Source organism: Sus scrofa, chromosome 3 (genome assembly GCF_000003025.6).
Source record: "Sus scrofa isolate TJ Tabasco breed Duroc chromosome 3, Sscrofa11.1, whole genome shotgun sequence".
Classification (NCBI taxonomy): Eukaryota; Metazoa; Chordata; class Mammalia; order Artiodactyla; family Suidae; genus Sus; species Sus scrofa.
The window spans coordinates 69,155,369-69,180,910 of NC_010445.4; the positions used below are offsets into that span (position 1 = coordinate 69,155,369).

General features: G+C 42.6%; 1 protein-coding gene across 2 annotated transcripts in view; it reads right to left on the reverse strand.

Annotated features, from left to right (window-relative positions):
- Positions 644-25,542, reverse strand: part of STAMBP (STAM binding protein) — a 32,245-nt gene continuing 7,346 nt past the window's right edge. For both annotated transcript variants that reach the window (XM_003125008.4, XM_005662463.3), the window contains exons 3-10: positions 20,002-20,077; positions 19,594-19,689; positions 17,626-17,992; positions 16,088-16,212; positions 15,093-15,230; positions 6,998-7,110; positions 6,306-6,405; positions 644-3,652 (exon numbers count right to left, since the gene is read on the reverse strand). In XM_003125008.4, the coding sequence (XP_003125056.1) occupies positions 3,596-3,652; positions 6,306-6,405; positions 6,998-7,110; positions 15,093-15,230; positions 16,088-16,212; positions 17,626-17,992; positions 19,594-19,689; positions 20,002-20,077 (1,072 nt within the window). In that variant the 3' untranslated portion in view covers positions 644-3,595. The remainder of the gene's footprint in view (positions 3,653-6,305; positions 6,406-6,997; positions 7,111-15,092; positions 15,231-16,087; positions 16,213-17,625; positions 17,993-19,593; positions 19,690-20,001; positions 20,078-25,542) is intronic.

The window sequence follows — 25,542 nt, forward strand, 5'->3', positions numbered from 1 at the left end:
GTTGTACAATGATTAAGTATCTTCAACCTTTATAGCATCTTCACAACTCACATAGTTGCATATGGACTTGATTCTGTCCTCATTTGAAGTAGGCATATTAGACAGATCCCACTTTATAGATTTTAAAGCAGTTTGGGAAGTTAAGTGACTTGCTGGTGAATGAACAGCTGTGTCTAAGAAGCAAAGTCTTAAATGTTCCATCTGGCACTTCCTCTCCAGAGGATAATGTTCCGATGGTCCTGATCCAAGGAGGCCTTCTCAGTGCCCGCAGCAAAGCTCCTCACAAAAACAAATGAGCCTTGCCTCTCAAGTTCTACTGTGGGCTTGCAGGCTTAAAATATCCTTGGACAAACTGGTCTCCAAACCCAGATAGGGTTAACACACTGAGACACAGCAGGGAGAGGTTAGGAGACACAATACCAAATGACAGACTGTTTTCTAGGAAACAACATCTGGTCTGGTTCTAAAACTGTTCTCAAAGTCCATCTGAAACAGACCAAAGTCACAGGATTCACTGGGCTCTCATGTCACTAAAGCTTTGCTCCTAGCAGTCTCCATTCAACCCCCACGTGAAAAATTTCTTCAACGGGGGTAACTGAAACCCAGAAGAAGTGATCAGCAGTCAAGGGGATAGGCATTAAGATTTTTTTTTTTTGATGAAAACTTAAATTCACTTTCCTAGACACTTTCAAATACACAATAGAGTATAATTAACTAGTCACCATGCTGTACATTACATCCCCATGACATTCACTTTTTTTTTTTTTTTTTTTTTTTGTCTTTTGTCTTTTTTAGGGCTACACCCTCAGCATATGAAGGTTCCCAGGCCAGGGGTTGAATCAGAGCTGAAGCCAACGCCACAGCCACAGCCACAGCAACTCGGTATCCGAGACGTGTCTTTGACCTACACCACAGCTCATGGCAACGCCAGATCCTTAACCTACTGAGCAAGGCCAGGGATCAAACCCACGTCCTTCCACAGAGGAAGGGTGAAGTGAGGCACTAAAGCTGGCCTGTTCAAAGTGTCTCTGCCACAGCTAGACTGTACCAAGCCTCAAGAGAGCATCTGCAGGCTGATTTCCTGCACCTGTTTAGGCACTGAGATTTCTCGTGTACAGGAGCAGAGGCAAGAAAATGTGGCCATTTTCTAAACAGCAAATGATCAATGTGGTTGCAGCCTATGATACAGTACCCTTTGGTTCAACAAACATTCCTTGAATGTCTATGATGTGCAAAGATTGATAAGAGAGCTTGCAATTCTTAGGAATGGTGGTTTTCAACCCTGGCTGCACTTGAGAACCCTAGCAGCTTTAAAGACAAAACCCAAACCAAAACCATGTCTGGGTCCCACTCCAGAGAGCTGGATTTCATTGGGGGTGGGGTGGGGCATGGGTATCAGCATTCTTCGAGAAGTTCTAGAGGTATTTGAATGTGCAGCCAGGGATGAGAGCTTTATGTGGCCATATTTAGAAAGTTCACAACAAAGGCTAAATTTAGATTTTAAGAGCAATTGAAAGCTACTGTATGTTTTTGAGCAAGAGAGGAAAAATGAGGATGGTTGTAAGGTGAGAAGCTTCTACCTGTACTAGGCAGAAGAGACTGGAGTCAAGAAACATGAAAAACAAAGAGGGCAGATAGAAGCCTATTGCAACAGTTCAAGTAAGGGGTAATAAGGTCCTAAACTAAGCGGTCGTCTTGAGAGTGGGAAGAAGGGGTGCACTTCCTGGAAAGTGTGGGGCCAGGCAAGTAGAGGACTGTCAGGGGCTGGGTGGAGGAGTCCAGGCTGCCTCTGAGGCCACAGCAGGGAAAAGAGGGCAGTGACTTCAGAGGTACTCCTCCCCTTGCCCAGACCCACCTAGCCCCACATCCCCACCTACTCCAAAGCTGCAGAAGAATTTCCAGTATCTTCAGAGTCAAGAACCTATAAGAAGGGGAATATAGAGACTTGGTTCTTTCAGGGGAATAGTTTGAGAGCCTCTAACCTAAGTAATAAAGACCTAATATATTCTGGACACAACATTTTATTTCTTTTTCTTCTTCTTCTTCTTCTTTTTTTTTTTTTTTTTTTTTTTTTTTTTTGCCATGCCCATGGCATGTGAAGTTCCCAGACCAGGGACAGAACCTGTGCCACGGCAGCAACCCAAGCTGCTGTGGTGACAACACTGGATCCTTAACCTGCTGCGCCACAGGAGAACTCCTAGGACACAAAATTCTTAAATGAGGCAAAACTTTATACATTTGCAGATTTTTTTTTCCTTCCACTGAATTTTGATAGGAAAAAAAAAAATCATTCTCCTCCCTGACCTGAGGGGTCACAAAAATACCACTATTTCATTTCTAGGCTCAGCTCGCAGGAAAAATACAGAATCAATTGCAGCTTCAAACATCTTCCTAGATGTTGCCTACGTTAGAAAAGAATAGCCAACACAAATAAAACTAGTAGGGTGGGGTGGCATGGGAATATAATCATTTATTTGGAGTGTAACCTGGTACTCCAAACAAAGGCCTTATTATCCTCTATTGAAAGCTTTTAGGGCACAAGGAGGAAGTGAATGGGATGACCCACTTGAGACAGCACCAAAAGAACAGAGGTGATGTCACACCCCTGGAGGATGGCAACAGGCAGAGGGAGAAGACGGAACAATTAAAAGTGAATTGGGACAGGAGATCCCGTCGTGGCTCAGAGGAAACGAATCTGACTAGTATCCATGAGGATGCATGTTCGATCCCTGGCCTTGCTCAGTTGGTTACGGATCTCATATTCCTATGGCTGTGGCATAGGCCGGTGGCTACATCTCTGATTTGACCCTAGCATGGAATCTTCCATTTGGTGAGGGTGTGGCCCTAAAAGCCCCCTCTCCCAAAAAAAGTGAACTGGGACATACCTTCGATGTCTGTTGATTTCAAATTCCATTTTCCCCTAATAACCAGACCTTTTAGTTTACCTGTTTATACAATGCTCGATCCAACAGATCATTCTAGAGCACAACAAATATATATAAGTTAATTGTTACTTTATTGTAGAAGAAAAAATATCCTGAAATATCTGTTAAATAACAGTAATTCCTGACAAAATCATTCTTCAGGGTTTTCGAGCCTCGCCATCTGGTCAGACATAGTGAACTCTCCCTCAGCCTTATAATAAGCTTCATTAATATTGCCGTAAACCACAGAAAAACCCAAAGATTTTTTAAATGGCTTCCAAATGTCTGCATAGATGCCCTTAATTAGTCCAAAGGTAAACAATAAACAAGTTGGCAGAGAAATCAGAAGGATATCTGAGAGGGAAAAAAACGTTAACAATTGGTGAATTTAGAACAAAGGGTATATGAGTGTTCATTCCATCATTTTTTCACCTTAGTTTTTTAGTTACAGGCAGACTGAAAAGTTGTTTTAGCATGATCATGCTATTTCCCAGATGTGCCTAAAAAACATTCTTTTCAAACCAGAAATAGAAAATCAGTTCTCCCCCCGGTGATACTCACTTTCTATCCTGTTTAAAAAAGCTTCCAGAGCTTTCTGGAAAGCCTAAATTAAGGGGCTACAGTACACTGATATGGTTTTATAGTTCTTGGGAGGTGTCTGAGTCAAACTCTCATCGAAGGTCTATGATGGTCACTGCTCTGTCCACAACAGTCACATGGCTGCAGCTCTGCAATAGGAGAAAAAAGAGAAAGGGAAAGTTCTGGAAAATTCTGGGAAGTCATCTTTTAAAATTCCTTACTTAAAATGTTCACTCTGGGAGTTCCCGTTGTGGCACAGTGATTAACGAATCAGACTAGGAACCATGAGGTTGCAGGTTCGATCCCTGGCCTTGCTCAGTGGGTCGACGATCCAGCATTGCTGTGAGCTGTGGTGTAGGTTGCAGACTCAGCTTGGATCCCGAGTTGCTGTGGCTCTGGTGTAGGCCGGCGGCTACAGCTCCGATTGGACCCCTAGCCGCGGGGGTGGCCCAAGAAATGGCAAAAAGACCAAAAAAAAAAAAAATAATAATTAATTAATTAAAAAAAAAAAATGCTCGCCCTGGCTAGTGGTTCCCAGGCTGGCAGCCAGACTGCTACTTACCTCGCATTTACGCTAAGGGCTCCAGGGAGTATTCCTTTCACCAATCCAGACCTGTAGCCTGAATTAATGTGGGCCCACATGTCTTCATTTATTTTTCAAATGTATGTATGTTCTAGAGTCATTCATAAAAAATACATTTGTTGCAACTCAGATTGGATCCCTGGCCTGGGAACTTCCACATGCTGTGGGTGTGGCCAAAAACTACACACATAAATTAAAAAGTATATACATAAGTAACTATGTTATTTTATTTATAAATTTTACAAGTTAAAGATGTCCTTCACAGCAAAAAAAAAAGAGTATATACGCACACACATTTAAAATTCACTGCAGTTTTTGGGGTCGTTATGTCAACCAGATAATAAAATATACCCACCCTCACACGGGAATGTTCCCACTTGGCATGCATGCACAAGAAGTCATTCTAACTGAAGCCTAGGCATTTTGAGGGGATTGTGCAGCCTCTTTTTCAACATTCTGGTATCTAGACATTTATTACATTCTAAGGCAGACTAACCTATTTATGAGCGGATATGTCTGAAAGTTCTTTCTCATACCCAGCTGAAAGCTGTCATTCCACAGGGTCTAAGTTTCAGTTATGGGAGTGATAAGAAATAACCCTGATTTTTTTTTTTTTTTTTTGTCCTTTTAGGGCAGCACCTGCAACATATGGAAATTCCCAGGCTATGGGGTCGAATTGGAGCTGTAGTAGCTGGCCTACAACACAGCCACAGCAAAGCCAGATCCGGGCCTTGTCTGCGACCTACACCACAGCTCATGGCAACACCGGATCCTTAACCCACTGAGAGGCCAGGGATCGAACCTGTGTCCTCATGGATACTAGTTGGGTTTGTTAACCACCGAGCCAGGACGTGAACTCCGACCCCTGATATTTTTTATTCGACAGTTCTTCCAATGCTTACAGTCAGTTGTCACATCCTCCCTGGCGATCCCTCTAGACAGCCCAGTATTTTTTTTTTTTTTTTTTTTTTTACGGCCATGCCTGCTACATACAGAAGTTCCCAGGATAGGGGTTGAATCAGAGCTGCAGCAGCTGGCTGACACCACAGCCACAGCAACGCCAGATCTGATCTGCATCTGTGGCCTACACCACAGCTTGTGGCAATGCCAGACCCTTAACCCACTGAGGGAGGCCAGGGATCGAACCCACATTCTCATAGATACTAGTTGGGTTCTTAACCCACTAAGCCACAATGGGAACTTCACCTCCAGTTTCTTTTTTGTGACTAAGTTCTGAGTCTCTTTTCCATATTGGCCACTTTTCACTGGACACAAAAGAAAATAATAATACTCCATGGCCAGCATGGAGTGAAACAGTACTACTACATTAGATTTGAGGGGAAAATTGAAACATACTTATCTCATCAGAAACTGAAACTTTTTACTCACAGAATACCATTTTGGGGAAAACAAACTTCCTAAGAAAGAAGGTCTTAAAAAGCCCTATTATCTAAATGAAATTTCAGAATCAAATATACCTTACCTATCTTAAATGCCTTTTTCCCTTTGAATTCAAATCTCTTGTTAAAGTGCGGGCTTAGGAACTGAGGTTGATGAAGAAAAAAATACTAACCTTTAATAAGCAAGTTACTGCACTTGGTACTTTCTGTACATTACTTCATTTAATGCTGTCAATAATCCCATCAGAAGGTATGATTATTATTATTACCTCTCCATTTACAGATGAGAAAGCTGAGACCCGGGAAGGTTAAGTAACTTGATCAGAGACACAGAGTCCTTAAGTAACAGAACTAAGACTCAAATCCCTTTTTATCCCACACACTTCCCATACATATCTTTATTATGACAAAGCTGATCTTCTATGTGGTTTAGAAAGTACAATATGCCTTATCAGGAGTTCCCGTTGTGGCTCAGTGGGTTGCAGATCTGACTAGTATCCATAAGGATGTAGGTTTGATCCTTGGCCTCACTCAGTGGGTTAGGGATCCCGAGTTGCCATGAGCTGTGGTGTAGGTCACAGACTTGGCTCAGATCCCATGTTGCTGAGGCTGTCTCACTGGCTAGTAACTGTAGCTCTTATTTAACCCCTAGCCTAGGAAATTCTAGATGCCGTGGGTGCAGCCCTAAACAGAAAGAAAAAAAAAAAAAAAAAATATATATATATATATATATATATATATATATATATATGCCTCATCAGCTCTGATGTCCTGCCTGCTTAAAGCACAGCTCTGATTTTTTCCTACATGGATACATACACAGAAGAGAGGTGGATCCTTGCTGTGTGGATGAAATCCTTTCTGGCGACAGGAAGAAATCTCCTCTAGTCCATGGTCAGTTAGTCTAAAGAATCCAGTTCTGAAACAAAAAAAAGCAGGTCCAGAATCAGGCAAAGATGTCCCCTCAATCGCACACACACACACACACACACACAGACATACACACACATGCACACACACACACACACACACACACACACACACAGAGCAGAGCTCATTTTGAGACAGCTTCAAAAATATGCCAGCTCATAGGTCTCTTCTCTGGTGAATGAATCAGAGGTAGAAAATGACTCATCACAGCCACCACACTAGTTTTGCGGGAGATTTCATAGTAAATAACAGGATTTAGAGTGAAAGGAAGTTAACTTTCGGAGATAATCTGTTGGATTTTGAAATTCGCTAATCTGACCTCAATCTCTTGAAATTCCTACTGCTTCAAGTCCAACACTTCAAATTTCAAAAGTCCTTTTCTTAGAAAAGCACTTCAGTCATTGCTTGGATACTTTTTTTTAAACAAGCAGAGTATGTTTATGAGGATATAGGGCTTTTAAAAAAAAAACCTTTTGGAAAAGCCAATCAATACCATAATCTATATATTTTACAGAGAACAAGGTCTTAGAATGGCTTCCCCCCCCACCACTAAAACCCTGAACCACAAGCTTTGTACTTACTCCTGGAACTTGGGGGAACAAACAATGGCTATAGACTCTGGCAACATCATCTGGTAGGAGCAGTGAGTGTGCAGGTCAACGCTGGAGAGGAAGGCGGTCTGTGTGGGATGAGTCTGAGCAGAGAAAAAGAGCCAGGGACCCCTTCAGTGAGAATACACAGCCAAGCCTGGGCCATGAAGGAAGCTAAAGCCAAATAATTCTCAATAACTTGCAGCAATCTCTTTAAGTGCAAAGCCACGAGCAGCCATGAGGAATACACCTGAAGTTCAGAATAAGTAATGAATTTCCTTCCTTCACATACTCTCTTCACTCCCATAACCTCTAATTGCCCATCGAGACTTATCTGGCTTCTCACAAGCTCTCTCTGCATGACAGAGTCACCCATACTGCAAGAATATGGCACATGCTGCCTAATACTTCAACATGGACTTAACAAACCACAGTTAGATGAATGAGTCTTCGTCCTAACAGAGGTGTTAAAAGTCCAGCATGAGTCTGGGGCTTTATAGACAAAAGTGGCAAAAGGTGTCCTGTGGTTAAGGCATATCATCCAAGGATATGAGAGGGAGAGAGTGACTGGGGTTAAATCACACAAAGGACCCTGCCTTATTTGGGAAAAGGATCAAGATATTGAAATTTGAGAGTTGTCAATTAAAGCATCACCTAAATTGCATTCCATTTATTTCATTTGCTTTCAATTATTTAATGTTTTATTGGGCACATTCTTGGTACACAAATGAACCACTGTACAATGACTTGCGCTCGTCTCAGAGGGGATGTGATTTTAGATGACAAGGACAGAAAAAGACCCAATGTGGACTTCCTGCTGTGGCACAGTGGGTTAAGAATCTGACTCTGGGGTTGCTGCAGAGATGTGGATTCAATCCCTGGCTCGGCACAGTGGGTTAAAGGATCTGGTGCTGCCACAGCTGTGGTGTAGGGTATAGGTTGCAGTCGTGGCTCGGATTCAGTCCCTGGCCAGTGTTCCATATGCCACAGGTCTGGCCATTAAAAAAAAAAGAAAAAGACCCAACATGACTCAAAAAGACTACCAATCTTCACTGACAGAAAACCACATAAAATTATTATATGTACTTGACCAGTGTTTTTCAACCCTATTGTGTAAAAATGATGAAGCTCCTGTGGAACTTGTCAAAAGCACAGGCTCCTGCACCCCACCCCAGAAATATCCATCCTGAGAAAGACAATTTTTTTTTCTGGCCACACCCACAGCATTTCAAAGTTCCCAGGACTGAATCCAAGCCAAACTACAACCTACACAACAGCTGCAACCTACATCACAGCTGGAGCAATGCTGGATCCTTTAACCTACTGTGTTGGGCCAGAGATCACCAGTGACCCAAGCTGCCTCAGAGACAATGTCAGATCCTTTAACTTGCTGCACCACAGCGGGAACTCTGGACATTTTTTTCTTTAAAGCTCATTATACGATTTTTATATGCAGCCTCATCTGAGAAGCACCACTCCATAGAATGCTGAGACCAGCTCACTGTGGAAGAGGCCTGCAATACAGGAACATGTTAGCTGAGTGCGGACAGCAAGTCCACACATACAGGTCTGCATGGGGCAGGAAAGAACTTTGGTGACCACAAGGGAAAAAGAGCTTCTACCTATGAGAATATGATGCTATAGACTGTTAGGGACAAAAGCCTGGGCCAACACCTTTCATTCCATGGTTAGAGCCTGAAATTTTAACTGGTAACAAATGAGGTCTACACAAGCCAGTGAAGGCCTCGAATCTAAAGTTGGGTTAGTTAGCAAAGCAATCTACAGATTAAATGCAATCTGTATCAAATTACTCATGACATTTTTTTACAGAACTAGAACAAATAATCATAAAATTATATGGAATCGTTAACAGGCCCAGAATTGCCAAAGCAATCCTGAGGAAAAAGAACAATGCGGGAAGCAAAACTCTCTCAGACTTCAGACAATACTATGAAGCTACAGTAATCAAACAGTGGGGTACTGGCAAAGAAACAGACACACAGTGTGGTACTGGCACAAAAACAGACACACACTGATCAATGGAACAGAACAGAGATTCCAGAGATGAACCCAGAGATTAACCTTTGACAAAGGAGACAAGACTATACAATGGCGAGGAACTCCCATCGTGGCGCAGTGGAAACAAATCTGACTAGGAACCATGAGGTTGTGGGTTCGATCCCTGGCCTCGCTCAGTGGGATCTGGCATTGCTGTGAGCTGTGGTGTAGGTCACAGACATGGTTTGGATCTAGTGTTGCTGCGGCTGTGGTGTAGGCCAGCTGCAACAGCTCCGATTAGATCCCCAGCCTGGGAACCTCCATATGCCATGGGTGCGGCCCTAAAAAAAGACAAAAGAAAATATTAAAAAAAAAAAAAAAAGAATATGCAATGGGGAAAAGACAGTCTCTTCAGCAAGTGTTACTGGGAAAGCTGGACAGTCTCATGTAAATCAATGAAGTTAGAACGCTCCCTCATGCCATACACAAAAATAAACTCAAAATGGCTTAAAGACTTAAATATAGGACAAGATACCATAAAACTCCTAGAAGAGAAGAACACAGGCAAAATGCTCTCTGACAAAACCATACCCATAGATCAGTCTCCCAGGGCAACAGAAAATAAATAAAAGTAAAAATAAACAAATGGGACCTAATCAAACTTACAAGCTTTTGTACAGTAAAGGAAACCATAAACAAACAAAGAAGACAACCTATGGAATGGGAGAACAAATGATAAGACCGATAAGAGCTTAATTTCAAAATATACAAACAGCTCACACAATTCAGTAACAAACAAAAAAAAACCAGCTCAAAAAATGGGCAGAAGACCTAAATAGACATTTCTCCAAAGAAGATATAGAGACGGCCAACAGGCACATGAAAAGATGCTCATCGACACTAATTATTAAAGAAATGCAAATCAAAACTACACTGAGGTACCACCTCACACTGGTCAGAATGGCCATCATAATACCTGGGAGCTCCCTGGTGGCCTAGTGACTGAGCATCCAACTTTGTCAGTGCTGTAGCACAGCCTCGATCCATGGCTCGGGAACTTCCACATAGGTTCGGCCAAAAAACAACAAAACCAAAAACCAAAAAACCAACCCCACAAAAAAAAAAACCAAAAAGTCTACAAATAATAAATGCAGGAGAGGGTGTGGAAAAAGGGAACCCTCTGCACCACTAGTGGGAATGTAAATTGGTGCAGCCACTAAGCAAAACGGTCTAACAGTACGGAGGTTCCTTAAAAGCTAAAAATAGAGTTGCCATATAATCGAGCAATCGCGCACTCTTGGGCATACACCCAGACAAAACCATAATTCAAAAAGATACAGCACCCATATGTTCACTGCAGAACTATTCACAATAGCCAAGACATGGAAACAACCTAAATGTCCATCACTCAACGAATGGATTAAGAAAATGTGGTATATATAGAATACTACTCAGTCATTAAAAAGAATGAAATAATGCCATTTGCAGCAACATGAAAGACCTAGAGATTATAATACTACGTAAAGTAAGTCAGAAAGAGAAAGACAAATACCATATGATATCACGTATATGTGGAATCTAAAATGTGACACACATCAACATATCTACAAAACAAGAACAGACTCACAGATACAGAGAAAAGACCTGTGGTTGCCAAGGGGGAGGGAGTGTGGGGGAGGGAAGGATTGGGAGTTTGGGATTAGCAAAGGCAAACTAGTGTATATTGGGTGGATAAACCACGGGGTCCTACTGTAGAGCACAGGGGACCATATTCAATACCCTGTGATGAACCATAATGGAAAAGAATACAAAAAAGCATATACATGTATAACTGAGTCACTTTGCTGCACAGCAGATATTAACACAACATCATAAATCAACTATACTTCAATACAATTTTAAAAATGAAAAAAATAAAGTTGGGGGAGCTAGAAAGACAACATACAGACACATAACAGGGGTCAATAATGGTCAAACTAAACCAAAAAGTCTTGTTTGAGCCTCTGCTCCCCTCTAAGCCCTGTGCCTTCTCTCTCCTTCTCTTCACAGTCTAGCATCTTAAAAAAAATAGTTATGTCCACTGTGCCACCATGCTGGAGACAAAGGAAGGCATTTTTATGAAGAGAAAACATCCAAGAAGCAGAAATGAGTAAAGAGAGTGAATGCTAAGGGTGGCCTAGGTGCCTAGGCAAGCAGAGAGGCCACAGGAGGGCAATGCCAGCTAAGGTAAGGCTGAGAAAAGGTGAAGGGGTGCCTGGAATCCTGATCTGGAGGTTACACAGCAGCTGGTGATGAGCACATGACCAGAGAACCTGATTCAGAGCTGGCGAGGTATAAAAGGAAGAACTGACTTCTTGCATTCTCCTCTTGTCAACTTTAAGATCTGAGCAAACAGTATGGTCTGCTTTTGTTTGCTTTTAATGCAAAATTAGGAAGGAATGATACAGAAATATCATGGGGGGAAAAAGCTGAGATATTATCAATTTAGGCTCTAAATTTGGCCCCAGCTAGGCTCTCACTGATACTAAAAATTCTCATACTCATTTGTGGCTAAGTTCTCCTGGACATCTAAAAAGTAATTGGTCCAAGGTTCCCCCATCTTCGCCAGCTCTGAAACTCATTTGTCTCCCCCCTGCTGGACCGTGGGTCTAGACCCCAACCTTGCTGAAATCAAGATCATCAAAAATGAGTTCCCTCAACCCCTCTAATTAGAATCTCAAAAACCTCTCTGTGTGGGGAGGGAGGGGAAGACTGGGGATTTGAGATGGAAATGTTCTAAAATGAGGTTGTGAAGGTGGTTGTACAACTACAGACATAATAAAATTCATTGAATTTTTAAAAAAATAAAATGAGGTAAATTTTTATTTTTTTATTTTTTTTTTTTTTTTGTCTTTTTGCTATTTCTTTGGGCCGCTCCCGCGGCATATGGAGGTTCCCAGGCTAGGGGTCGAATCGGAGCTGTAGTCACTGGCCTACGCCAGAGCCACAGCAACACGGGATCCGAGCCGCGTCTGCAACCTATACCACAGCTCACGGCAACGCCGGATCGTCAACCCACTGAGCAAGGGAAGGGACCGAACCCGCAACCTCATGGTTCCTAGTCGGATTCGTTAACCACTGCGCCACGACGGGAACTCCAAGAGGTAAATTTTAAAACTCTCTCCATATCTTTCACGCAGAGGAGCGAGGATCTTCTCCTCCCCAGGAAGGTGAACCTCTCTTTGTACTTCTGACTTAACACTTCCCTGCCTCCACATTATCTTGCCTCTCCTGCCCTTCCGCATCTCCTCCACAGGCTCCACTCTACTCCGCTGGCTCACAGGGCAAGTTCAGAGAGCTATACACAAGAATGTAGATGAACCTTAAAAACACTGCGCAAATGAAGCCAGGTACAGAAGAAGACATACTACATGATCCTATTCATATAAAGTTCAAAAGCAGGCAAAATGAAACTAGTGAGTTTAGGGATATACATTTAGGAGGTAAAACTATAAAGAAAGCAGAGGATTTCCAGAAGAGTCAAGGGAGGGGTTACCTCTATCAGAGGGCGTGGCGGTCAGCGGGTGGGTCTGGCAAAATGTGCTATTTCTTGACCAAGGTAATGTGCGTACATAGGTGCTTATTTAATGATTTGTTACAGTATACATTTAGTTTGTGGACTTTCTTCTATTTCAAATATAAAGATTTCCCCCCCCAAAAAAAAACAACCACCCAAATCAAAACAGAACATATTTTTGCATTAAACTGTATAAATCAAGCAAACTTTCACTCAACCTGGCTATTCCTGAAGCACCATTCCATCTCTTTCCTTTCCTCTAGTGCTAAGCTCTTCTCAAAATTAGTGTATACATTTCACTACCACCACCTCAATACCCATCACTTCTTAAACCTTTATAATCTACTCCCAGCACTTCCTGAAACCCACTAAAGTGCGGTCATCAGTGACTTCATCAAGACAACAGGCTCATCCTAGGCTTCATCACTCTTCGACTCTCTACAGCATGTGACACAGTTAACATCCTGAAGCTTCCTCTTAAAACATTCCTCTTCTTTTGGCTTCTGTGCCTTAACACCACCCTCTCCTTTCTCTGACATCTCTTTGCTTCACGGCTGACTACTCCCTGTGCTCCCCTGGGTGGCCTGTCCTTCAGGTTGTCAGTGACTCTCCACTTGCTCTCTGCTCTCCTCCAGTTCCAAGGCTTCCAAGGTCAGCTCTGTGCAGAGGTCTCCCGGTTCTCTTGCCCACCTTGGCCTTGCCCCCAAGTTCCAACTGCCAGATAACTACCTCCACTGATGTAATGTCTTACTAATAACCTTAAATTCAACATGCTCAGAACGGAAGACACCATTTGCACACCCCTCCTCCACTTCCAAGTAAGTTCTCCTGCTGGAGCCTCCACCTCTGCTTATGAGATGACTGATCCATTGCACCTCCATGAGTCAGGCTGAAATCTCTAAGTCATCACTTTTACTCATCATCCTCTCTTACTCATTCCCTACATTCTCTGAAATCCTACATTTATCTCCTCCTTCCCAAACACAATGCCATCACCCTAGCTCTCATCATTATTAGAGTTCATCATCACCACACTAATCTCTTAAATGATTTCCCTGCCTCAACCTACTCACTAAAAAGCAGAACTTTTTAATCCTGCCTGCCCACACCCAAACCCTCCGGAACACACTCCTAACAGATCATATGAAAGCTTATGCACCACTGTCTCCTGATAAGAATCACAAACCCCAGCAAACTGGACCACTTGGTGCTCTAGGAACACAGCCTACCTACTCCAATGTTGTCCCCTCGATATGGAATTCTCTCTTGGTGCATCTTGTCAAAATTCTAGTAAATCACCCCAGCTGTGGTCCTCCCCTCCTGTGAATTCCACAATGCTGTTTTCACCTCTTGAGGAACTTGGCACCTTCTGCCTTATGTAAAGAGTTATGACATGTCTATATATCAATCTCCTTTATGAAACTAAAATCCTATCTTATTCAAATTTGTAATTCCTGGTAGATGAGATACAAGTTCTCTATCCCCTACCTACTATAATGGGGGATACACAATAGAAGGAAATATTTATGAAAGGACAGAAGCACATGGGACTGCCTCATAGGTCAGTACTTCCCAAATTCTAACACACAAGTATGTGCAACCTTCCCAAATTCAGAAATGAGCTGACTTGTCTGTATGTAACCTTGTCACAAAACATGTAAAATGGCTTGGTCTATGAGAAAAGGGATGGAAAGACAAAGTAAGAATTAATCTTGGAGTTCCCACTGTGGCTCAGTGCTAACAAACCCAACTAGGATCCATGAGTATGTAGGTTCGATTCCTGGCCTCACTCAGTGGGTTAAGGATCTGGCGTTGCCATGAGCTGTGGTGTAGGTCGAAGAAGTGGCTCAGATCTGGCGTTGCTGTGGCTGTGGTGTAGGCCAGTGGCTACAGCTCCGATTTGACCCCTAGCCTGGGAACTTCCATATACCGTGGGTGTGGCCCTAAAAAGAAAAAAAAAAAAAAAAAAAAAAAGATCTTTAGAGATGGAATGTTATTTTACCTCATATTACCAGAAGACCATTAAGATACACAGATACTTGAAAATCACTTATACTGGTGGCCCTTCTGATTTACATCAAGGTATCTGCTGCTTTAAGAAAGACCAAATGCAAACATCTGAATTAACTTCCTTGGCTCATTTAAAATATTTTGATCTATATAACTTTCAGGAACATCATTTGTATGAAGTAATAAAATATAGCCTCTATACAGTCAATGTCCACATATATTCTAGGCTGGCATCCTATCATGCTTCATGCTCACAGGGAAAGTGGGACTTTAAGGAAACAAGTTTATTTCTATTAAAATGTGCGTCAAATTAAAAAGCCCTAAGTAGTTCCCAGAAATCAATACTGGAGTGCAAGCAGTTAAGTATGCTAGGGAAGCTAAGTCTGCAGCCAATGGAGGGAAAAACTACCATCTAAATAACCTGGATACAATTCTCTTTGCTTCAAGAAAAAACCAAGCAGTGTGCTGACAACATCTTGCGAGACGAGAAGACGAACCCTCAGAGGGCTCGGAATTGCTTACATGAATCCAGCCCAGTGTGATGAGACCCTGCTGATCCTGTATGAGGAAAAGCTCTTCTTCATTCTCAGTGTTGCAATAATCAGACCCAGCACTTTGCTTGGGGATGAGAACGTGGGTAATGGTGAACTCATTCCTCATCTGTCAAATGAGAAAACAGCTCATCACAACGGCCTGGCACTTAGGAACCCCACTGTCACAGCAATGGAAAGTGAAACATCCATACACGCGAAGGCCCTTCCCCGCCAGCGTGACCCTCCTTCAGGAGGGGAGCCCCTCACGTCAGTGGTTCACAACCCTGGCTGCCCACATGCATTGCTTGGGGCCCTCTGCGAAGCCATGATGCCCACAGCCCCTGCTACAGCCAAACAGGTCTACTCATGATTCTTGAGACTTCCAGGTGTCATAGGATTCTTCTTCCTCTGTTCATTGCCTAAGGTAGTTTCCTTCTACTGCTTCTCCAAGCCCTTTTCACCCTTTAAGGCTCAATTTAAGTCTATTCCCCTTTATTCATTTATTTACTCAGCAGTTGATAATGGGCCATTAAAGCGCCTCCATTTAATGATCCTTCCTCATAACCTAGTGCTTTTATTGTACTTACTAGTCAGCACGCTCTTTATCTTTTGGTGTAAATCTCCCATCTCCCTGAGGTGCTTGGCTACTTCTTGTGCACACACGCTATGTGCTACAGACTCCATATTCCCGAGTCCTATCATAAAGCAGGGGCTCAAAAACTAAGATATGGGATCTTCCTACCAAGTTCAAAAGTAGGTATTTCTTACCACTAGCATTAAAAGAATCAGTTCAATTCAAGGGATTCTGAAAATCAATCAAACACAGGGTCCCTAAATTCAAGGTGACACTACATTATGCTGTGCACGGCTCCTTCGGCAGAGGGATCGGCACAGAGCAGCAGACCCTGGGTGTCTTCTCTGAGAGTAACAGGAGGCCAAGGGGGAAGAAACAGCCTCAGCTCAGGCAAGTACTTGCTGTTTTACCAGTTTTCCGCAGAGAATCCCACACGTCTCTACTCCCCGGGCAGTGTTGGCACTGGCCAGCTGGAGAAACTGTGGGCAGAGCTTCTCAGGCACCACCACGTGGCGCAGGCCGTCGATCGTAGGAGCTGGAATGGAGAAAGAAGTCTGAGAATCCAGGGCAGAGCCTTCCCAAGCAGACCTCAGAGTTGGCAGCCCTGGGGGAGCAGTGTCAGATCACTAGGGTCCCCCAAGCCATAGGCCGTAAGTGGGGATCTCATCCTAATGGCGGAAGAAAAAGGGGTGGAAAGTCTCTTCTCTGACCTCCGCCACAGCCATTGGGAGAATGTTATTTCAAGGCAAGAAAAGAGGAGAGGCCTTAGCCATTCAAGTTAAGATGAGGATAAACTACTACTTAAAAGAAGTTTCTGAGCTATTCAGGAATAACAGGGATAATCCTGCGAGTACATGGGGAGAAACCCTGAAGGCCAGGCTGCTGAGTCCTTGCCCACTCTCCCACTGTCCTTTTAAGTGGTTCTTCTGCACGGCTGAATTCCTTAAATGACCACTTGAAAGATACATCATTCCTAACAAAGAGGCCTAATCTAACAATCAAGGCATACGCCTCATTTTGCCACTACAGTCATTTTCTCAGATAGCCATGAAGTGGTGAGAGGAGGAAAGACCCGACAGTTGCTATCACTAGACTGAATTATCACTGACTACATACAATACTGACCGTGGCTAAGATCTTAAGGATTAGGAACATTTGCAGGGCAAGCCCAATTCAGTAATTCTTTTTTGTTTTTTAAAAGTCAGTTGTATGCTGACTCACAGACATTGAAAAACTTACGGTCTCTGGAGGAGACAGTTTGGGGGTGGGGGGATGTGCTTGGTTTATGGGACGGAAATCCTGTTAAATTGGATTGGTATGATCATTATACAACTATAGATGTGATAAATTCATTTGAGTAATTAAAAATAAATAAATTTTTAAAAATTTTTAAAAAAAGGTCAGGTGTTAGAGTTCCCACTGTGGCTCAGGGGTAATGAACCTGACTAGCATCCAAGAAGACATGGGTTTGATCACTGGCTCTGCTGGTAGCTACAGCTCTGATTCGACCTCTAGCCTGAGAACTTCCATATGCTACAGGTGTGGCCCTAAAAAGACCAAAAAAAAAAAAAAAAAAAAGCCCGTTGGTGCATTGCAAAGTGGTACCATAAATCTCAAATTTCCTTTACAAAAGGTCAACAGTAGTCTCTAGTTCATCAAACATTTCAAATCTCTGTATAACCCTTAAAAGCTGAGGGTCTGACATTCAAGAATATTATTATTTGCTCTTCAGAAAATCAACCTGACCCAGGTAAATCATATGGCTTAAGCAAAGGCTACTTTGTAATACAGCTGTGATAGAACAGTGTGGTAATAGTGGTCCAATGAATTCCTGTGACCTGAGCCGAATGAGTGGGATCATGGAAGCAGTCTTAGGTGGAAACCCCAAACCGAATGACACTATTCAGCTGCAGCTGAGATGGAAGAAGACATGGGCACATGAACTCACTACTTCCTGAGTTGCTCAATGCTCCCGGTTTCAAGGACCTGTCCACCACAGGTGGCTTGGCAGGTCTTACAGTTGTATTACAGTCCGAAGGCTGCGTGGATATAACAGGTGCTGTGGGGGACACATCTAGCGAGGGCTTCTCCAAGCCAGGGAGCAGGGGGCCATCTAGGCCTGGGTCCACCTTCCCAAATTCCTGTACAATTTTCAGGCGTTCTTTTTCTAGCTCCTGGTTTCGGATCATCTCCTCAAACGCATGGAACTGTTCCTGCTCCAACTGTTGCTGCTTCTGCTGTGCCACCCTCTGTCTTTCCTTTTCCAGCTCTTGCTGGATGGCTATGTTTCGGGCAAGTTCTTCCGCTTCCCTCTTCTACAAAGAAAGAACAGGAGTTAAGCCAACATTTTATCTACAGGTGACTTCACACCTTAGGGGGACGAAGCTTTGCAGCAGAAACAGTTCTGCAAACACACTCCCCAAACTCATGCTTCCCTTAGTACCTCTACACCCACGGAACAGTCCTCGGCCCTGGCTACCCAGGCACCATATACCTCTGCTTCAGGACATCACAGTCTCCAACCTCTCAGTACTCTTTCCCAATGACTCTGACTAGTGCATTTTCTTCTTTACCAAAACCTCAATGCAATTTATTGTCTGCACCTCATATCTGTCTTTTTTTTGGGGGAGGGGGTTCCATGCCCGAGCCATGTGGAAGTTCCCAGGCTAGGGGTCGAATCAGAGCTACAGGTGCCAGGCTTCACCATAGCCACAGCAATGTGGGATCCGAGCTGCATCTGCGACCTACACCACAGCTCATGGGAACACCGGATCCCTGGACCCACTGAGCGAGGCCAGGGATCCAACCCGCATCTTCATGGATACTAGTCAGATTCATTTCTGCTCTGCCACAATGGAAACTCCATAATCTGTCTTATACACAATTTTATTCTCTAAGTGGGCCAGGTATACATGCTGTATCCCAAGTAAGGCTGTGAGACAGAACTAAATCCAAGCTTAAACTTGCTATTAAATTTTAACCCAAAAAGAAGCCTTTGAAATTTTTTTCTGGTGCCTGGTACAATATAGAGGAACATTTTAAACTATTAAGAAACTCCAAGTAACAACCTCCTTCAAGAAGGTTTTCACTCTCTTAGTACCTTAGAAATGCATAGCTGTTCACCTCTCTGCTGATTTTCAACATCAAAGTCCAGAATGGAGCTCAGGACAGTGTGCAAAATAACGTGGAAGTGCTTGTAGTGTGTGTTCACACCTGACACAGACTACTGACGCTGCCTTGGGACCTTCTCCACGTGTTTTAACTGACTCTTCCCAACAAGAATCATATGAAAATAGCTTGGGAAAAACCAATTATTATAAATAGGAATAACTTGTTTCAGATGTAACCCAATGTGAATCAACTCCCCAAATTCTCTGATCTAAAAACCCTATATTTTAATGAGAATTTTCATTGGTCCTAGGTTCCAGCTCTGGACACAGCGGACAATCAAGAGATTTTTCTGACAACCTCAAGTCATCCTCTTAGAAAAGCAGGCTAATTGTACTAGAATCCTCAGCCTAAACACCTTTTTGAATGTTTCTGGTCTTGGCCAAAAAAAGTAAAGTATCACATTAAGATCACAACATCTGCTGAAGTATTTATTAGAATCCTAGAGCACAGCCTAAGAAACCAAAATAATTTCCCTTTTCCTTTTTCTTCTTCTTCTTCTTTTTTTTTTAAAGGGCTGCACTTGAGGCTTATGGAAGTTCCAGGGCTAGAGGTTGATTGGAACTGCAGCTGCTGCCTACACCAATAGCCACAACACCACCAGATCTGAGCTACATCTGCTTAACCCACTGAATGAGGCCAGGGATCAAACCTGCATCCTCAGAGATACTAGTTGGATTCTTAACCTGCTAAGGCACAACAGGAACTCCCAATAATTTCCCTTTTTGTTTTGCTATTACATACTCACTTTTTCTTCATTGTATTCTGCATATTCTTTGGTATATCGTTTTAATAGTTCTGCTTTTAGCTCTTCTGCTTTGGGAAATGCAATCTCCTTTAATTTCTGAGACAAAAAAATCAAAAACTAAGAGTTAGACCAACTGCCAGCTAATTAAGCAGAGAAGTAAAAAGATTTAAGTCAGGATGGCAATAACAATAATGTTTCCAAAAACATTTAAATAATAATTTAATTTAAAATATTCCCTACCCTACCATATCAGATATTTTATAACTTATCTAGTGAAATTAGATTTTGGCCTTATCTCCTGTTTGCACAACTGGATGCTCAGATGTAGACACTGCCATTTATATCCTGGTATTAGTCTCTGCTGCTTTGAAGCTTTGAGATGGGCAACAGTGAAAAGTGAAGACCCACCTTTACTGTGTCTTTCTTTTCTGGAATGACAGCCGTTTTGTAATCTCGATGCTTTGGTAGTTTCTCAATAAAGAGCCTAAGGAAACAGATCAGAATGACTGTGACACAAAGAAACATCCAAACATCCAAAAGACTTTGAAGCCAGGCCAACTCCCTCACCCTGCAGTGACTACTAATAGGTTTCCAGGCATGCAGGGGTAATGGGCACACATGCCCAGCCATGCTCCCCACCTATCTCTAGCTATGGAAAGAGCAATGGAATGTGTGCTGCTTTTCCCAAATCAGGTGTGCAGCAGCAAGCACCAGACTCCTACAACCAAAAAAAGATGGGGGGAAAGCCTATCCTGTGCCCAAAATACACCCCCAAAGAGATTCTTTTTTTTCTTATGACAGTGACAGGCTTCCAAAGGAAAAGGCCTCTGTCACAAATCATTCTTCAGAGAACAGTTTGGCAGCCAAGGGCAGGAGGCTAAGAGAAAACCCACGTTCTATTACTATTCCTAGCTCTGCGTGACTTTTAATGTTGGCTTTTTTCTTTTGGATTCATGTTTCTTCAAAGAAGAAAATTCCTTGGCATCATATTAAGCACTGAGATGCTTAGACAGTACATGTGTTACACAGGTGTAATACATGCATGTTACATGTGTAAAGTGCATTGTGGTCACTGATGCAAAGTGCTTAAAGGAGTTCCCACTGTGGTGCAACAGGATTGGTGGTGTCTTGGGAGCAGTGGGACGCAGGTTCCATCCCTGGCCTGGCACAGTAGGTTAAGGATCTGGCATTGCCATGACTGTGGCTTAGGTTGCAACTATGGCTCGGATCTGATCCTTGGCCGGGGAACTCCATATGCCTCAGGGAGGCCAAAAAAGAAAAGTGCCGGAGTTCCCGTCGTGGCGCAGTGGTTAACGAATCCGACTAGGAACCATGAGGTTGCGGGTTTGATCCCTGCCCTTGCTCAGTGGGTTAACGATCCGGCGTTGCCGTGACTGTGGTGTAGGTTGCAGACGTGGCTCGGATCTTGCGTTGCTGTGGCTCTAGCGTAGGCCGGTGGCTACAGCTCCGATTCGACCCCTAGCCTGGGAACCTCCATGTGCCGCGGAAGCGGCCCAAGAAATGGCAAAAAGACACAAAAAAAAAAAAAAAAAGGAAAAGTGCTTAGAGAAACATAAGTGCTAGATTTTCTCTTTCAGTTCCTGTCCTTGCCTATAAAGCTCAGTGGGAAAAATAAACAGAATCAATTCATAGACCTCTAACGTTTATGATGTTTACTTGGGGACAGTGAAAACAAATACAAGTTCAGTAACGTGTCATGGCTGAAAGTGGTAGGTTCAGAATTTCAATGCCAGCAGGCCAGTTCCAGAGTCTACTCTTTCAACCACTATATCACACTACCTCCTCATGGCTCCTGGAATGTCCAGGATCACTGAAGGGATTTGGAACAAAAATGGTCTTTTAATAGAATTAAACACAAGCTGAAACCCCAAAACGACTAAATTGAGGGCAGCTTGCCCACCAGCCATAAAATACTGTAATGTCGTTGGGACTAAGTGACTCTCTTTCATGCGCAGGAGTAATCGAAGGAGGAAGTCTCAGTAAAGGGAAAAGAAGAAGGTCCCCACCAGCACAAACCCTCTACAGGTGAGCCATCCTCCTCCTGTTCAATATCAGGCCCATGAAAATTTCATTTCAAACCAATTTAACAACACCCCGTAGGCAAGATGAATTCCATAATCAAAATCATTCTAAAATTCATCCTTTGGTTCATGAAGTTTCCTTCAGGTCAATACTTAAAACAAGCACAGAATCACTTTTCAACCATAAAGTCCTAAAGAGGATACTAAGATAAATAAGACATAGGTCTTGTGATCAAGAGACCGGTAATTCAGTCACTCTAAAGACCAAAGTACATGTTCCCCACCTTGGACGGGCTGAGTGTGCTTTGCACTGAAGCCTCAATCAGCCAAGAAAGTACCATGTCAAATAAACACCACACTTTATATTCACTTATGCTCTCAGCCTGAAGAATTGTAAAGTCCCTGAAGCCAGAGATATCTGTGTCTCATGCTTCTCTGTATATTCCTCTAAAGCCACCAGTGCCTTGTATAAAGAGGCACTCAGTAAATATCCCATGAATAGAATTCTCTTAAAACCTTTAGATGTGCTGAGTGAAAAACAAAGTGTAAAGTACATAATATACTATGGTGTCTTATATGTAAAAAAATGGGGGGAAATTATATCCAGGCACACCTCAGACATATTGCATGTTTAGTTCCAGACCACTGCAATAAAGCAAATATTGCAATAAAGTGAGCCACATAAGTTTTTTGGTTTCCCAGTGAATATAAAAGTTATGTTTACACCATAGTGTAGTCTACTAAGTATGCAATAACATTACGTCTAAAAATATATATACATACTTTAATTAAAATCACTTTATTGGAGTTCCCATTGTGGCTCAGCAGAAACGAATCTGACTCATACCCATGAAGACTCAGGTTCGATCCCTGGCCTCGGTCAGTGGATTAAGGATGTGGCGTTGCCATGAGCTGTGGTGTAGGTCGAAGACAGGGCTCAGATCCTGCATTGCTGGGGCTGTATTGAAGGCCGGCAGCTACAGTTCCTACTTGACCCCTAGCCTGGGAACCTCCATATGTCAGGGGGCCACCATAAAAAGACAAAAAAAAAAAAATCACTTTATTAACTAAAAAAATGGTAACCATCATCTGACAATGCAGGGTGCCACAAACCTTCAATTTGTAAAAAATGCAGCATCTGCAAAGTGCAATAAAATAAGTATGCCTGTGTATGTATGTATATGTATTTATTTTGTTTAGAAGTATATAAAGTAACACAGGAAACATACACAGGACCTAATAAAAGTAGAGGGCAGGGGAAATAGAGTGGATGAGAGAAACTGTTCACCATACACTTTTTTGTTTGGTTTTGAACCATGTAATGAACACTAGTTTACAAGTAAAGATACAACTCCCAGACCTGAACATGAATACCTTTCCCTTGTTTCAGTAACTGTAGTCAATCTTCTGAATGGGGACATATGGACAGAAGGGCCTCCTCAAAACAGAATGGACAACACAACCCACTGCCCACACTGGAGGCAACAGAGCTTAGTGGTTAGCAGGGCAGACTCAGGAGCCGCCTGTTTAGGTTCACATCCTGGCTTTAACCATTTACTAGCACCACCCCTCGGTTTCTTTCTCTATGAATTATATATATGGAGACAAGCTAGTCCTACCTGATAGGGTTGCTATGACACTAAAATAGATTTATAAATAAAGTGCTGAGCACAGTGCCTAGCACTAAGCCAACACCTGCTATATGTTTATATGATTGTTTTTGCTAATAAAGATATGAGCAAGAAGAAGAGATGAAGAAGTGAACAACTAGGGTTAGAAATTTTCTAGGCAGAGAATGGCTGTGGCCCAGATGTATACTGTTCTCTGGGTTGTATCTGGTAGCAGCCTAGAGAGAGGAAATGTACCAAAGCAAACAAAGGCGCATCGGCAAAAACAAGCAAAACCACCTAACAGAACAATAGAAAAAAGACATATGCAGAAAAGTAAATCCAAAAGGTAAATAATGGTAAGTAACTCTATAAAATGGTATTCCACTTTACTTAGAAGTGACAAATTCTCATTACGATGAAATATCATTTTCATCTATGAGACTAGCAAAGAATTAAAAGTTGATTACAGGAGTTCCCGTCGTGGCACAGCGGTTAACGAATCCGACTAGGAACCATGAGGTTGCGGGTTTGATCCCTGCCCTTGCTCAGTGGGTTAACGATCCGGCGTTACCGTGAGCTGTGGTGTAGGTTGCAGACGCGGCTCAGATCCCGCGTTGCTGTGGCTCTGGCGTAGGCCGGTGGCTACAGCTCCGAATCTGCCCCTAGCCTGGGAACCTCCATATGCCGCAGGAGCGGCCCAAGAAATAGCAACAATAATAACAACAACAACAACAAAAAAGACAAAAGACAAAAAAAAAAAAAAAGTTGATTACAACCAGAAGAGGCAAGGGCAAAGAGAAACAGGTGTCCTTATACTTAGCAGAAATGTAATTTGTAATTTCTTAGGGGAAGGAGGGGAGTGGGAGACAAGTATTCAAAATTTAAAATGTGTGTACCTTTTAAACTCAAAATTCCACTTCTATGAATTTATACTACATGATAATACAAATATATATGTTTGTGTATATGTGTATATATATATATCATGTGTGTGTATATATATATTAAGGCAATTCAATATAGCATTGTTCGTACAAGCGGAGAAACCTGAAAACCTAAATGGCCATGAACTTAGGGTAAATGCACATGTGAAAAACAACATAATCATTCACTCTTTCTTTCAACAAATATTTATTGAGCCTCTACTATGGGGTCAGGTATTATTTTATAAAGACTGGGGATATGGCCGTGAATGACACAGTCACAAGTTCCTCCCTACCACAGACTGTACATTACAGTGGGAGAACAGACAATAAACAACCACGAAGCATATGATCAGGTCGAGGAAAAAGTCATTAATAGGGAAGGGGAACGAAGCAACAGGGGCAGGGCTGAGATTTTCTAGATAGGGCTGCATCACTGAGAAGGTGGCATTGAAGGAAGGACTGGAAAAGTGAGCCACGAAGTGATCTGGGAAAAGACTGTTCCAGGCAGAAGAAACAACCTAAGGCAGAATGAGATGGATTAGTGCGTCCTGATCTGGAAAGACCTGACTTAAGAAAGCAAGTTTAAAAAAGAATATGTTGTGTGATCTCATTCAGGTTTTAAGAAAAAAAGGATAAAACATGTGCCCACGTGCTTGCACAGGCTTATACATTTTCTTAATAAATCCAAGGCACATAACAGAGACCACCTCTGGTAGACGTGAATTTTCTCTTCACATTATTATTTCCCTTGCTGTATGGTTTGGAAAAAAGTTGTTTTCATCTTGAACAAATATCAGTTTTGTGTACAAATAGCTAATTTAAAAAGTCAGGCAGAAGTTCTGTAACATGGATGGGCTGAGGGCTCTAATTCCTTCCCATCTAGAAGTTAGTCAGCAAAGCAAGTATGATCCCAGATGAAAACCCTCTTCAGTCCATAAGCCCCAATCCTAGTGGTTAACATTTTCCACGCAGGTGACAGACTATTTTCAGAAAACAGGTTTGCATTGTGGGAGGCTCACACAGCAGGCAGGAACTGTCTGACTCCTCTGTGACTCTCTTCTATGTTGCCTAGTCAATGACCATAAAAAGCTGTGAGAGAATCCACTGCCTGGATTATTGTCTGTGCTCACCATGAAAATATGTACTGATTTAATATGTTGAAGATCCTTCTTCTATACTGGGGTCTGCAAAAGGCAAAGCATTCCTACAGCAGGGAAAAATCTCTGAGGGGGAATGTGCTTGAGATCATTAAGAAGCCTGAATTGCTGGAGGGAAAAGAACAAACATGCCCTTTAAAATCTTTAAAATCCACCAAAGGTCTAGAACAATGACTCAATAGTAGGCGGAGGCAGAGGAGTGGAGGCCTTTCCT